General features: G+C 41.7%; 1 protein-coding gene across 1 annotated transcript in view; it reads left to right on the forward strand.

Annotated features, from left to right (window-relative positions):
• Positions 1-684: 684 nt before the first annotated feature.
• Positions 685-14952, forward strand: part of Pde6c (phosphodiesterase 6C) — a 50240-nt gene continuing 35972 nt past the window's right edge. Inside the window, exons 1-7 of the mRNA XM_047552708.1 lie at positions 685-1164; positions 7428-7580; positions 7687-7776; positions 8800-8940; positions 12761-12835; positions 13903-13967; positions 14071-14137. Of these exons, the coding sequence (XP_047408664.1) occupies positions 685-1164; positions 7428-7580; positions 7687-7776; positions 8800-8940; positions 12761-12835; positions 13903-13967; positions 14071-14137 (1071 nt within the window). The remainder of the gene's footprint in view (positions 1165-7427; positions 7581-7686; positions 7777-8799; positions 8941-12760; positions 12836-13902; positions 13968-14070; positions 14138-14952) is intronic.

The raw sequence follows: 14952 nt of genomic DNA on the forward strand, positions 1-14952 counted from the left end.
CACTTCCTAGGTCAAACTTTCTAAAGAGGGTGGTTGAGAGATGAGGATTTGGGAGCAAGAATAGTCCAAACAACCTGAGTGACCATGGACTTCTAAGAAAGGGGAAATTAGAAATCACTTTTATGTTGCACTGATGATGGGCGCTGCAACTTCCTCTCCCCCAGTGTTCATTAACGATGCTATGTAAACAAACAGGCAAAAACCCAAGCCTTTTCTATGACTGTCATGCAAGAACAATTCAAAATGCCAGTTGATGCTCATGTAATATAATTATGGACTACGTTAGTAACTCTTCCTTGCTCTGGATTGCAACAGTTCAGTTATTTTTTTCTGGAATAGATACTTCAACTTGACACTTGCCTGGCTGATCTAGGATGCTCTGAGTGTTCTTTGAGGACTTAGGGGCTAATAATGCTCAGGGATTTACTGTCCTGAAGAACTCTTTAATCCTCTGCTTCCTGAAGCCCATCATAAGCCAGGGCCTTCTGTCACATCCCAGGAATTACAGGCAGTTTGAAGGCTCCGCTGAGTAACCTTTCAGCTCCATCTTCGGGGTCTTAGGAGTACCACCTAGGATTCCTTCAGTCATTTTGACCAGTATGTACTTCCTCCTTGTCACTCTGCCTCAGGTAGCACTCTAGAGGGTCTTCCTTTCTGAACAACAGCAGCGAAGCAAGTCACACCATGGGTGAGATCAACCAAAATGCTGTGGAAAAATACCTCGAGGAGAACCCTGGGTTTGCCAAGGAATACTTCGACAAAAAGCTGCGGGTGGAGGTACTGGGAGAAATCTTCAAGAACAGCCAGGTGCCGGTCCAGGCCAGCATGTCGCTCCCTGAGCTGACACAGGTGGAGGAGTCCGCTATGTGCCTGGAGCTGCTGTTGTCTGTGCAGGAGGAGTCGAGCAGTGCTGAGCTGACGGCACACAGGGTCCTGCAGAGGCTGGCCCAGCTGCTGCAGGCCGACCGCTGCAGCATGTTCATTTGCCGCGCCCGCAATGGCACGCCAGAGGTAGCCTCGAAGCTGCTGGACGTCACCCCAACCTCCAAGTTCGAGGACAACTTCGTGGTCCCTGACAAAGAAGTGGTGTTTCCTCTGGACATCGGGATTGTAGGTTGGGTTGCGCACACGAAGAAACCCCTTAACGTCCCGGATGTGAAAAAGGTAGGTGACCTTCTGATAGTAGGGCAGAGGTCTTGGCAAGGTCAGAAGGAACCAATGGGAAAGAGATGGCAGCACTCTGGGGCCACTGGTGTGGCTAAAACCTGGAAGAGTGGGCAGTGGGGAAGGGGAGCACCCAGGCCCAGCCGTGCCAGATTTAGCAAATAAAAATGTAAGTTAATCAGTTAAGCTTAAATTTCAGATGGTCAATGAATAATGTTTCCCAGTACGCCCGTGTGGTGGACACATTATCAGACGCTCCTGCCTGGGCCTGTGTGGTCCCCACCAGTTCCCCTACCTCCTCATGGCTTTGGGAATTCTCTTCTGAACAACCCAGGCAAGGAGGGCACCCCACTGGGGGATCAGCCAACATGCCCAATGCCGTGCCTCTGATTCACAACCATCAGAGGACAAGCAATTCTTGGGACAGACTAGTTCATAAATCCACTATTTCGTCTATAGATCAAATGTGCAAAAAAAAAAAAAAAAAAAAAAAATTACACCCTTTGAAAGTTCAGATCTTTGACTTGACTCCTTACAAATGTGGATTTAAGTGATAGTGAAGTACAGTTGATGCCCCTCCTCCAGTAACTCAGCTCTCACAAGAATGAAGGTCCATCATGTAAATGGGACCCTGGGACCTTCCTGAAGACCAAATGCACATAGTGCCAATACAAGGCATGTTATGCCCCTTATGAAAACAGAAAAATTAACTCTTCTTACCACTGCAATACATATTCATTTTAGAAAAATGATAAAATATTAAATACTTGGCAACAGGAAGCTTCCAGCATGGAGCTTCTCCTGGCAGCCCTTACTCCCCACCTGAGTCCCCCCGTTATGATTTCCTATTAACAAAAGGGGAGAAACGGATTACGATGGAGCAGAGCTACCTGGTCAGGAGCAGCCCCTGAAATGCTTTCTGTGCAGGAGTGGGTTGCCAGCAGATGACCAGGGCAGCTGGAGAGCCAGGAGCATAATCCCCTCGATGCCTCCTGAAGCTGATTACTGGAGGAGGTTGGCACAGGCCCGGGAGAAGCATTTTGTCAAACAGGAGCAAACAATTGCCCATCAGTCCTCAGGTGCAGGGGCTGCATCAGGCACTTAGCATCTCCTGTTTCTTACAACCCTTCCTTCACAGAGTTGAAGCTGCTTGAAGTTTTCTTTTCAGGCTACTGCAGCTGTTTTCAGTGACTAAACAGATACATGCCCTTAAGAGAGGCTTCTCTTGACCCCCAACTCAAAGGCTGTGTCCCCACACCCTGAGATTTTCTCGTGGGAATATGCTTCTTCACAGTTTCCAACTGAGCCCACCTTCGAAAATGTACACATCAAATTTGAGAAGTTGACATTCAAGAATTTTTTGCTGACTTTTTTTTTTTTTTTCAGTACTAGGGATTAAACTCAGGTACCCTTTATCGTTGAGCTACCTCCCAGCCCTGTTTTCATTTTTATTTTGAGACAGTGTCTTGCTAAGTTGCCTAGACTGTCTTTGAACTTGCAATCCTCCTGCCTTCACCCTAGAAGTAACTGGGGTCACAGATGTGCACCATTGTACCTGACTTTTCTGATTTTTTTTAAAAGAGAGATGGGTAAAATGATTTCTACTGTAATACTTAATGAGCTCAGTGCTCCGTGTTGAGAGGAAAATAACAGAATAGAACCACTTAAAAGTTGACCTGTTTAAAAAAAAAAAAAAAAAGTTGACCTGTTGGGGCTGGGTTGTGGCTCAGTGGTGGAGCGCTCGCCTAGCATGCCTGGGGCCCTGGGTTCGATCCTCAGCACCACATAAAAATGGAATAAAGGTATTATCTCCACCTATAACTAAAAAAAAAAAAAAAAAAACAAAAAAAAAAACCAAGAATATTTTTTAAAAAAGCCGACCTATCACTGTCCATGGTGGGCATTTCCGCAGGGGAGAGGGTTGAGGAACAGGTGTCTTCCTGATGACTCCTGCTGTTCTGGATAGGCCAGGGAAGTGTGTGCTGAAGATAGATACCCCCCTGAACTCAGGAGAGGAAAAGATCCCATTTGCTTTCTATTTCTACTGTTTTCTCCTCCAGCCTGGTGCTTTTCAACTCTCTCTGTACTTCCAAGCAAACAGGTAGCTTTACAGAATTACTGATGCCTGAGACTCTCAGGTGATTACACAGGACTCTCAGGCTGGGACACAGGCATTGCTATTTTTTTTAAAAGCTCCCCAACTAATTCTACTATGCAGTCAATGTCGAAAACCACAGGTCCATTGGGAGAGCAGACCCAGAAGGAGGAGATGAATGTCAAATCAGTTGTGGAATATGAGCTGAAAAGGGTTTGGCAATCTTTAGTCCAACTCTGTCTGTCCTGTGGCAAATGGATAGCTTAAGTCACCAAGTTGTATCTCCCCCAGAGTCCATGGTACCTGTCAATGAATGAGAAAGGCCAGAACAGAATGAAGCCTCCCGAGTCTGGAGCTAGCCCTCTCCTCTCTTACCCTGCATTTTAGCATATGGTAAAATCTGCAACAGGAAACAAGTGGAAACCAATGTTTTAAGTGAAGTTTCTGATTCATTCTTCACTTTTCCATTGCAACTTGGCAATTTATAAGGCATTTTCACATTCTTATTCTTATTTGGTTCTGACAAAGACCCTGTGCAGGAGGCAGGGACCATTCATTGTATTTCCATCTGTGTGGTAAGAATTGGCTCACGGTCAGGTAGGCAGGCTGTGTCAGGTTCAGAGGAATAGCCAGGGTCTTCAAGGCCTTCCTCTTTCTACCACACGGTTGACCACACATGATTTTTCTTCTGGTTAGCAGTGTGGGCATAGGTGAGGGAAAGATTTCTGACACCTATACAAAGACCCAGAACTGGATACTCTCCATGTTGGAATTGTGAAGATGGTAACAGGGTAGCTTTACGGTGTAGGGCAAATGCTTTGGCACCAGACAAACCTGGGTGCAAACCCAAGTCTGAAGATTGGTAACTGTGCTGTGGATTGAATTTCCACCAGTGAGAAATGAAGACAATCAAATGTACAGATTGACTGTATATGAGGTGCCTGACTCATAGATGCTCAATAAATGCTCGCGATGTTATGATTATCCTTATGCCTGTAGGACTGTGGGGCCTGGGTATTCAGTGTCAGTGATTACTGCCTTTCTGAAAACAGGTTAAAGGCAGGAAAACTCTTAAGAACAGGAAAGAGAAATATCCTCTTAGAGCTAATTGTTTCTTTTTCTATTGGGAAAGCTGTTCATTAACAGTATGGGTGACCCTGAATCCGGCTCTGGTTTAAAAGATAGCCACAAGAGAAGGTTGAAGTTTTCAATAATTAACTGGATGCCCAGAGATCCCTTTCCTTCCTCTTCTTTCTTCCTCTTCACCTCCTTTTCTGCCTCCCGATTCCAAGGGTTAATGGTGTTTAATCAGGATTTAGCCACACCGAGATCAGGAGGGATCAGGCACCCTGCTGCTCCAAACAAGGCTCCGGGGTTGCCTTCAGGAGCTTCCTGGGGGGGAAAAAAAATCAAGAGAATTTGGGAGTGCTGGAAACACAGGCTTTCCTCAAAGAACTTCACTAAGCACTGTTTGAGTTAGTGAAAATTAAAAAAAAAAAAAAAAAAAAAACAAAACTAGAAAGCCACACCTCCTCTGCCCTGTAATTTGATGAATGGTTTCTCCTGGACTTTCAGATGTGAGAATGAGTAAGCATTCAGTTTTGAAAGGTAGAAGCCATTTTCTCAAAACAGTCAATGGAACTTTCGAACACACCTTTGTGCTTAGAATCTAGGATGAAATGGCGTGGAGGTTTGGGGTGCTGAGATAAATGTGTTTGGAGAGAAATGCTGCCTGACTCCCTGCAGTGGTGCCTGCCTCTGGGTTTTATTTATTCTTTCAGTGCCCAGGACTGCTGTGTAAATGAAGGTGATCACAATCTGTAATGGATCATAGAGTAGGAGGAAAACAGGATGAGAGCTGGCCTAGGCAAGCAGTGGATTAAGAGAAAGAATCTAGGAGTCTGGAGGTATCCTGACCTGAGGGTGAAGATGCTACAAGAAGCAGAGAGAAGTAACAGGTAAAGTGGCCAGGAAAGAAATGTGACTCTTAATGGCTTGGGGGCAGAGTGCTGGCTCTTAGAGGAAGGTGCTCCTAAGCTCAGGAGACTTGTATCCAACTAAGGGCATCTAAATTCTTCAGTGACTAGAATTTGTTAGAAAAACTAGGACTAGAAGAAAAAGGATAATTGTAAAAGAGAACTACTTTTCATTTAGGATGTTCCCCCCAAAATACAAGGCTTCCCCGCCCCCAGCATTTATTGAGCATCTACTATGTATCAGACACTTTCTGAGTGCCCAACCATACTCAATTGTTCTATCTTCACTTCATGGACTCTAAGTAGTAGATAATATTATTCTTCCCTCTTTTCGTTTAGGAAACAAGGACACGAAGGGTAAGTAACATGCCCAGGATCACACAGCTAGTAAACTGGGGTCTGGTTTCATTCAAGGATATCTGACTCAAGAATCTTCTTCTCCATTATGCAAGGCTGGTTCCCAAAAAAATAGTTGGTTTAGGTGTTTCCGCTTTGGGAAGGGAATAGAAGTATCAGGGGTGAAGAGCTTCATTGGATTTCCCCAGCATCACCCATTTGCTTTGTGAATGGTCCCATTGCTAGGGATCCTCCACAAGAGTGATTCACCCACTGGGTTGAACATTAAAATTACATGGAGCACTGAAAGTACAAGTTCTTGGGGAAGAGAAATTCCACTTTGGGAGATTAAGACTGGTTGGGTCTGCTGGGGATTCTGAAGCACAGCTCAGGTCTGCTGCTCCGAGTGAGTTGAGCTCTGAGTTCTATTGGCCACGTGGTCCTTGTTGCTGGGGAAATTCTGGCCTGCAAATCACATATCAGTGAACTCTCCTGGTTTTACTTCAGGAAACTGAACAGGATACAGCCTTCATGGTTGATGCTGCTTTTAGAAGCACCAGCAACACAAGGAAATGAAAAGAATTCAACTTATATATACATATAATAGAACAGGACATTGATTTTTGCCAGTGAATCTCAGTATTAGGCAAGAAATTCACTGCTAATTGAAAAAGACCCAAGTTCAAAGGGAAGAATGTCAGAACTTATGGAAGGCTGGGTCTCCATCCATCTAGAATGGACATTCCCTGAAATTGCAAATAATACAGCAACCACCTTCCTTAACCTTCTTCTCAAACCCTTCCCTTTGTTCACTCCTCTAAGCTTGTCACCCAGTCCTTGCCCTGGCCAGCATATTAGAATCATCTCTTGCATACTGATACAGAAGGTTCATATCCATGAAGATCCACTTGCCTCTCTCTCAAAGAAAGAAAAAAATATGAATAAAAGACATTAGCTTGGTAGAATATTGAAAAGCTGATTCGTACCTGATGCTGGCAAAAGGGTGGTCTTCTCACACAGTGAAAGTATAAATTTCAAGCTTTCATGAAAGTTATCTGTGTAAATTAAAGTTGCTTATAACCTGTTGATCCGACAGACGGGATTTCCACTTTGGAAATCCACTGTGTAAAAGCAAAAGCAAGGATGATTAGTGTGATATTGTTTGCTGGGGGGAGGAGGACAATAAACACACCAAATCAGTAGAAGATAGCAGAATGAATCTCAGGGCATCCATAGTGTGGGGTGCTGAGCAGGAATCTAAGAGGTGAGTTCAGATCCATATGCATTTGTCTGGGGGGATGTCCACAAGACATTGTAAGTCATGAAAGTATCATATAAAATTTGAAAAGGAGAAAAAAAAAAAAAAAGAAAGATCTTTGTCCATGTACAGAGAAAGACATAGAAGGAAACACTGATTTCCTTGAGTAGATGAGATTAGAAGGAATTGGAGGATTATCATTATTTTCTTTTATGTTGAAATGTAGGGGTTGACCTGTTTCAAGAGCTGTTTTACTTTTGTAACTAGAGAATGATGTCTGTGTTCCCAGCTTACCATCCCTCCCTGCACAGGCTCCCTGTCTGTCGCCCCCCTTTCTTCCTTCTAGAACATCACTTTCCACTCAGCTGTAACACACTTCTTTCCTCCTGGCCCAATCTCAACCTAAATTAGATGAGCCACAGCTCAGGTAAGACACGCTGGTCTGACATGGGAAATTTCATCCTGCACAGTCACAGAATGATGGGTGATGGGTGGGGGCACCAGTCATTGTTGGTACGATTTGGATTAGAGAAAATGTCATAGCTCTACCACTCTGGGATCCTGTGCCGTTTTGACAGCATGTGAACATGTTTTTCAGAACAACCATTTTTCTGACTTCATGGACAAACAAACCGGGTATGTCACTAAGAGCCTGCTGGCAGCCCCAATCGTCATGGGCAAGGAGGTTCTTGCTGTGCTTATGGCGGTGAACAAAGTAAACGCATCTGAGTTTTCCAAACAGGATGAAGAGGTAACGCTAACCTCGGGCAGCCGGTCAGAGGCGCAGGAAATAGATTTGTTGTATAATCAGAGGGAAAGTGTCAGACCCATGATTTGTTCTTTTCTGCCATCTGTAGGTCTTTACCAAATACCTCAACTTTGTTTCTGTCATCCTAAAACTTCATCATACCAGCTACTTATACAGTGTCGAATCCCGAAGAAGCCAGGTAAAGGAAGGTGACATCAGTCACACCATGCTGACCTGCCTTGACAAAGGGCCCCAGGTCCTTCCTATTCCTCATGGAGATTTAAGCCACATGGAGCAGATCCCTAGTGCTCAGTCCTGGGTATCCTCTCATGTCTCCCCACCCCTCCGACTCAAACCTCCATCTATATATACAACTGGGCTCAGTTTTTTTTTCTTTCAGTCAAAATTCAGCATGGCCTTGGTTTCTTCATCTCTGAGATGATGATAATAATTACAGTTCTTAATCATATGGTTAGTGTGACTAATTGTCATTAGAAAAAAAATGTCATTAGATCTCACCATAAAGCTTTTATCAATTCTCTTAATTTGAAGAGAAAATCACTCTTTAAAGTTGATTGTTTCCATGAGGCAGAAGGATAAGAACAGTATTTCCTGAGTCTAGAACCTCAGTTTCCTCATCTGGAAAATGCAGGGATATTGTTGGGATGGAGGACTTCTAAGGTCCCTCCCCATGCTAACTCTCCAGGTCAGGTTACCTCTGGCTAGTTATGAATGCATGAAGGAGTCCACATGGGTTTCTCCCTACATGGCCAGCAGACACCAGTGGACCCTCTGCCCAGGGACTTTCTTTACATCCAACTTAAGAGCACTTGCCCTTTGGAGCCAAAACATTTGGACATGGGGTCTCACCATGGCTTCTCTGCCTTCATAAACCCATGGCCTTGCAATGGGAAGGGACATTAGAAACCCTCCATCCAATGTTCCTGCGTCATATGAATGAGGAAACTGAGGTTCCAGACTCCCGTACCCTGACTGCAAATATTGTTCTTTATCCTTCATTACCCCATTTAGATGATCTGAATAGTTTGTTGGGTGCATACATGCTCAAACATAGAATGTCATTGTCAAACACAGAATCGCATTATCTAGTGACATGTATTCAGCTTATTTGATGCACCTCCTGTTTTCTCTGGGTGAATGCTCTGTCTCACCACAGTGTATTTTGTTCTAACTGGATTTTTTTTTTAATATCTATTTTCAGATCCTTATGTGGTCAGCTAATAAAGTATTTGAAGAGCTCACAGATGTTGAGCGACAGTTTCACAAAGCGCTGTATACAATCAGAACATACCTAAACTGTGAGCGATACTCCATTGGACTGCTGGACATGACCAAAGAGAAGGTCCTCATTGTTCCACACCTCAGAGCACCTATAAATACACACCTCATGAAACGTGATCCATTGAAAAATGGATACACTGTGTAAATAATCAGTCATGATAGATCACTAGAGCCAATGCCAAGCAGGCATGGTACTGAGGTAAAAGTGTGCCTTTTGGAGCAAAAATGATCCAGGCTTGAATTTGGGCTTTTTCACTCTAAGCCATATAGATCTTCACTAAATCTTTTTCTTTTTAAAATTAACTAATAGCCCTTCATTTTTAGATCAGTTTTAGGTGCAGGAAAAATTGAGCAGAAAGCACAGAGTTCCCAGAAACATCCTTATCTCTCCCACCCCTCCCCCAGCATCCTCTATTGTTAACATCTTACATTAGTGTGGTACATTTTTTTTTGCAGCTGAGGAAATGATATTGATATGTTATTAGTAAATAATGTTCATCATGTACATTAGGAAATACTCTTTGTGCTGTGCAGTTTCATGGGTTTTGACAATTCATAATGTTATATATCTGCTATTACAATATCATACAAAATAGCTTTGGTGTCCTGTAACTCCTGATCTCACCTACCCAACACCCTCCCGCACCCCACTCCCCTCCAAATCCCAGGCATTTTTTTTTTTTTTTACTGCCTCTATGTTTTTGCCTTTTCCAGAATACCAGTAGTTGGAATCATATAGGATGTAGCTTTTAAGACTAGTTCCTTTAGTTTAGCAAGATGTACTTAAGTTTCCTCCATGTCTTTTCATAGCTTGATAACTCATTTAAAAAAATTAATTTCTTAAATTTTTCCAATTTTTATCAGACAGTAATTGTATGTATTTATGGGTACAGTGTGAAATTTTGCTATATGTAAACATTGTAGGGGGATTATATCAAGGTAATGAACATATTTATCACCTTACATACTGATTTTTGTGTAGTAAAAGTATTTAAAACCTATTCTTTCAATGATTTTGAAAATATAATGTATTATTATTAATTCTGATCACTGTATTTTTAAAATAAATCTTAAAAACTTATAGCTCCTAAGTGGAACTTTGTAGCATTTGGACAAACTCTCCCTAGGCCCCCTGCCCCTCACTCCCAGCCTGTGGGAACCACCATTCTGCTCTCTACTTCTGTAAGTTTGACTCTTTTAGATTCCACATGTAGGTAAAATCATGTTATATTTGTCTTTCTGTGCCTGGTCTATTTCAATTAGCATAATGTTCTCCAGGTTTGTTGGTGTTATCACAAATGGCAGGATTTGCTTTATTTTGAAAGCTTACTAGTTTTCTTTACCCACTCAACCATTAATGATTATGATGATTCCACATCTTGGCTAAGCTCATTTTTTTTGTGACTGAATAATATTGCACTGCATGGCAATTTGTTTCTCACTGCATCTATTGAAGGACATCTTGATTGCTTCTAATTTGGGGCAATTATGAATAAAGCTGCCATAAACGTTATGTGTACGTTTTTGTACATATGTATGTGAGTTTTCAACTCACTTCGGTAAATACCAAAGAGGACAACTGCTGGGTTATATAGTTTGTTCATCCACGTAAAACATTGCCAGACTGTCTTCCCAAGGGACTGTATCATTTTACATATTCACATCCTCACCAGCAGTTGCTGATGTCATTATTTTTAGAGTTTTAGCCATTCCAATAGATATAGTGATATACATGGTTGTCTTAATTTGCAATTTCCTGATGACATATGATGTTGATCACCTTTTCACATGCTTCCTTGCCATTGGTACATCTTCTTTGGTAAAATGTCTGTTCAGATCTTTTGCTCATTTTTTAATGGGGTTGTGTGTTTTCTTATGGTTCAGTTTTAAGGGTTCTTTGCAGTCAGGCTTAGTGGTGCCCATCTGTAATCCCAGCTCTCCAAAGGCTGAGGTGGGAGGATCACTTGAACTCAGGAGCTTCAGACTATCCTAGAAAACATAGCAAGACACCATTTAGAAAACAAGAAAAAAAGAGTTCTTTACATATTTTGGATCCAAGTCCTTTAGTGAACACATGTTTTACAGATATTTTTCTCCCAGTCTGTGGCTTATCTTTTCATTCTCCTACCAGCAACTTTTGCTAAGCAGAAGTTTTCAATTTTAATAACATCCATCTTTTCATGTTTTCCTTTCACAAGTTGTGCTTTTGGTGTTGTATCTAAAAAGTCTTCACTCATTCAGGTTCACCTAGATTTTCTATATCATGCTCTAGAATTTTTATAGTTTCATGTTTTACATTTAGGCCTATGGTTCATTTTGAATTATTTTTAATGGAAGGTATAAAGTATGTAGACTCTTTTTGCCTGTGGATGCCCAATTGTTCCAACACAATTTGTTAAAAAGACCAGCCTTTCTCTGTGGTCTTTGCTCCTTTGCCAAAAAGCAGTTGATCATGTTTGCGTAGGTCTTTTTCTGAGTTCTCAAATTTCTTCCACTGATCTGTTTGACCATTCTTTTGCCAATACCACACCATCTTGATTCCTATACTTTATATTAAGTCTCAAAGTCAGGTCTCAAAGTCACTGGCTTGTTTCTTCTTTTCAGCAAATTTTTTCACCTGCCTGAGTCTTGGTTTTTCTCTTCTCAAAAATGAGGACATCTCTTTATTAGTTGTGAAGGTGTGATATAATATGCATAAAATATATAGTAGACAATAGGGGCATAATAAATTACCATTTTGAGATTTTGCATTTTAAAAAAATTTTAAATTCTTTTGAAGTAAAAATAATGAAATATTTGGTATTCATATTATAATGTTTGTTCCTCATCTTGCTTATTTTATTGGAGGTTTGGTAGTTCAATACAGTTTATACTCTTCCTGTGATTGATAGCTATTTTTTTTTTCAGAGTAATTGTTCTAAATGGACAAACATAGGTCCAGACATCAGAAAAGATGGGTTCTGATTTTGTCTCTGGCACTTTCTAGCTGAATATATTGGTTAGAATGCTTTGGGCTGCAAGGAACATGAGACCCAGTCAAAAGCATCTTTAACAAAATGATGTTAAAAGTCCCAAGGTAGGACAGTTCTAGCACTGGCTAACGCAGAGTTCAGTAGAGTCATTGAAGTCTCAGGTGTTTTCCTGTCCGTTCCCCTCCCCGCCCCCCGCAAGTACTTTGCTACCTGCAACACGTTGTGAGATCTCTCTTCTTATGGAGGCAAGAAGGTCATTGCAGCTCAAAGCATAATACATAGACATGACAAAATTGAAAGGTTTTTCCTCCAAATGTCACTTTCATCTAAGAGACACCTTTCTCTAATAGCCCCTAAGCAGTCTTCTCTCCTTCAGTGACCAGAACTGGGTCACTAATCCAGGCACCTGATACAGAACCAGGTACAGGCTGGCCAGGGCCCTTCTTCCCTGGACAAATTATCACCAGATAGCCAAATAAAACCCGATTCTGCTAGCAAGAAGAGGGAGAGTGGATGAACAACAAGGCGACTGACATTGTTGACTGCTCTGAGTGACCTTAGCCAAGCCTCTTAACCGATCTGGATTTAGTTTAGTTGTCTACTAAAGAGCTGCTCTATGCTGAGTACTTTGAACTCTGTGCCAGTTGATATGTACTATTCATTTAATCCTCAAAACAATGCTCTAGTATAAATTCTACTATTATCCCCATTTACAAATGAAAAAGAGTTAAGTTACTTGTTTGTAGTCATGAGTGTGTAAGCAGTATTGCTGAGAATTCCAGGTTTTTTCAGGTCTAACATTCTAGAACTATATAGATTAACAAATTATACAGATGCATATAGTTCAGATAAGATATGGTAGGTCATGGGACAGTTTGTTTAATAATGTTTAAATGTAATTGCCTCCAGGAATTCTACGATGAATGGCCAATCAAACTTGGAGAAGTCGAGCCTTATAAAGGTCCAAAGACACCAGATGGCAGGGTAAATGCAAATATCATTTCTGGTACTGTCTATGTATGGTGTCAGGTCCCAAACTAAGAGGCTGCGGAAGGAGCACTGGCCTGGGAAGGTCTGGGTTTTTCTCCTGTCACTTTCTCTTGGGACTCCAAAGTAGCAAAGAGAGCTCTGCACAAAATGTTTGAGGATCAGGTCCCAGCTCTGCTCCAGTCAGCTGGTTGGTCCTTGTCTTAACTCTCCATTTCCTTTTCCATAAAGCCAGGGCCTAGTAGAAAATGCACTTTAACAGTGCTTTTTTGTTTTTAAAGTGGTGCTGGGGATTGAACTCAGGGCCTTGTGTGTACAAGGCTAGAGCTCTACCACAAAGTTACACCCGAATCCTTCTCCACAAGTTTTAAGAAGTGTTGGGCCCTTCTTCAGTTATATGGGTTTGGGATCCCCAGGGAAGGCTTGGGTTCACTTTCCTTTCACCCTTGGCTGCAGGCTTTATGAGGGCAGGCACTGTGTGTATTCATCTACTTCCATGTTCCTGGCACACAGGAAAGAGAAGTTGTGTAGGACACATTGCAACCCATGGTTCCTCATCTGCCCCATGAAGTAGAGAGACTAGTACTCAAGTCACTTTCAGCTTTGACAAAGGATCCATGAGCCCTGTTTCTGAGGCCCATGTCCAGATACGCCAGTGCCGGAGGGGGCTGCGTCCCCACTGTGCCCAATGTACAGTTGACTGCAGTTGAGGAATTACATGATTGGTTCTAGTGAAGTCATTCATGTCAAGTATTTCTGGACAACAAAAGGGGACCTGTTAAAAGTAGAAGCAGACTAGCTGGTTTTTTTGGTAGTCAGAGTCTCCCTAAAGGTGGGTGAATTTCTTAAAAATGAAAGTTTGGCCTTGATGAATATTGAGAGTCAATATTTCTGACTTTATTACAAGTTTGTAATTAGTATGAATAGTTTAGTAATTTATGTTCTGCAGAAAAATGTGACTAAGAAACTAGGTACTATTTATAAGAGTTTAAGAAGTACAAGTTCTTAAATGAGGTATTTTCTTTGGGAAATAATTTCCTGCTCTTTATCTCCTTCTCTTTTAGGAAGTCATCTTTTATAAAGTAATCGATTACATTTTACATGGAAAAGAAGAAATCAAAGTGATTCCGTGAGTACTGTCATGAAGAAGTCATGAGAGTTGGCATTTTATTTTTGTGCATGGTGCAGTTCTCTCTATAGCAATGGTTTTCTTTCTTCTAATCTCCCCGCAGGACGCCTCCTGCAGACCACTGGACATTCGTTAGCGGGTTGCCAACTTATGTTGCTGAAAATGGATTTGTAAGTTATCGGACAAATTCATATTCTAAATAATACCCTATGAAACTCTTACTAGTTAAGATATAGATACAATTGTCACAGTAAGAATGCACAAGGTAAGGGTTATGACAACTTCCTTTACACAAGACAGAAGAGTCTTGACAGTCGAATATAGGGTAACTGGGGGCTTCAAAATTCTACATGAAAATATTTATTCAGAGTGAGAAAGATTCACCCATCTCTCAACTTCTTACTCAGCAGTCATGTGAATTTCAGACGCCCTTTCAAAGTCAATAATTATGATTTGTGGAAGGTTTAATTCTATCTCAAATACAATTGGTCAATTTTTTGATGCAAGAGAGACATGTGGGGCACAGACAGGTCAGGGGTGGGATTTCTCTGACATCTTGATCCAACTGTAAATGTTCTCTTCAAGCCTTCAAGTATGGACTGCAACACGTACCACTGATGGAAAGGCCAGAAAAGAGGAATAAGCTGCTTTTTGCCTCTTTAAACCATGCTTGAATGATGCTCGCCCATTAAATTATGTAATCATTCAAGATGAATTTTGAAATTAATGGATAACACAAAAGATTCCTTAAACTCTAGACTATAAATGCTCATAAAAACTACACAAGATTTTCACATTTTCTTTGTAGAAGTAATATAAAAGCAGTCCCTGTGGTCCAAAGACTCTTAAAAAGCACTTGCCTTGGGGTCACAGGGCTGCCAGCATTTGGTGGGCAAGGAGCGCCCCCCAGGCCTTTTGTGATGAGTTGTTAAACTGCTGTCAACTTGAAGCCCCCACAGTGGGAGAATTTATACCAGGCAAATGG

This window comes from Sciurus carolinensis, chromosome 5 (assembly GCF_902686445.1).
Source record: "Sciurus carolinensis chromosome 5, mSciCar1.2, whole genome shotgun sequence".
In the NCBI taxonomy this organism is placed as follows: domain Eukaryota; kingdom Metazoa; phylum Chordata; class Mammalia; order Rodentia; family Sciuridae; genus Sciurus; species Sciurus carolinensis.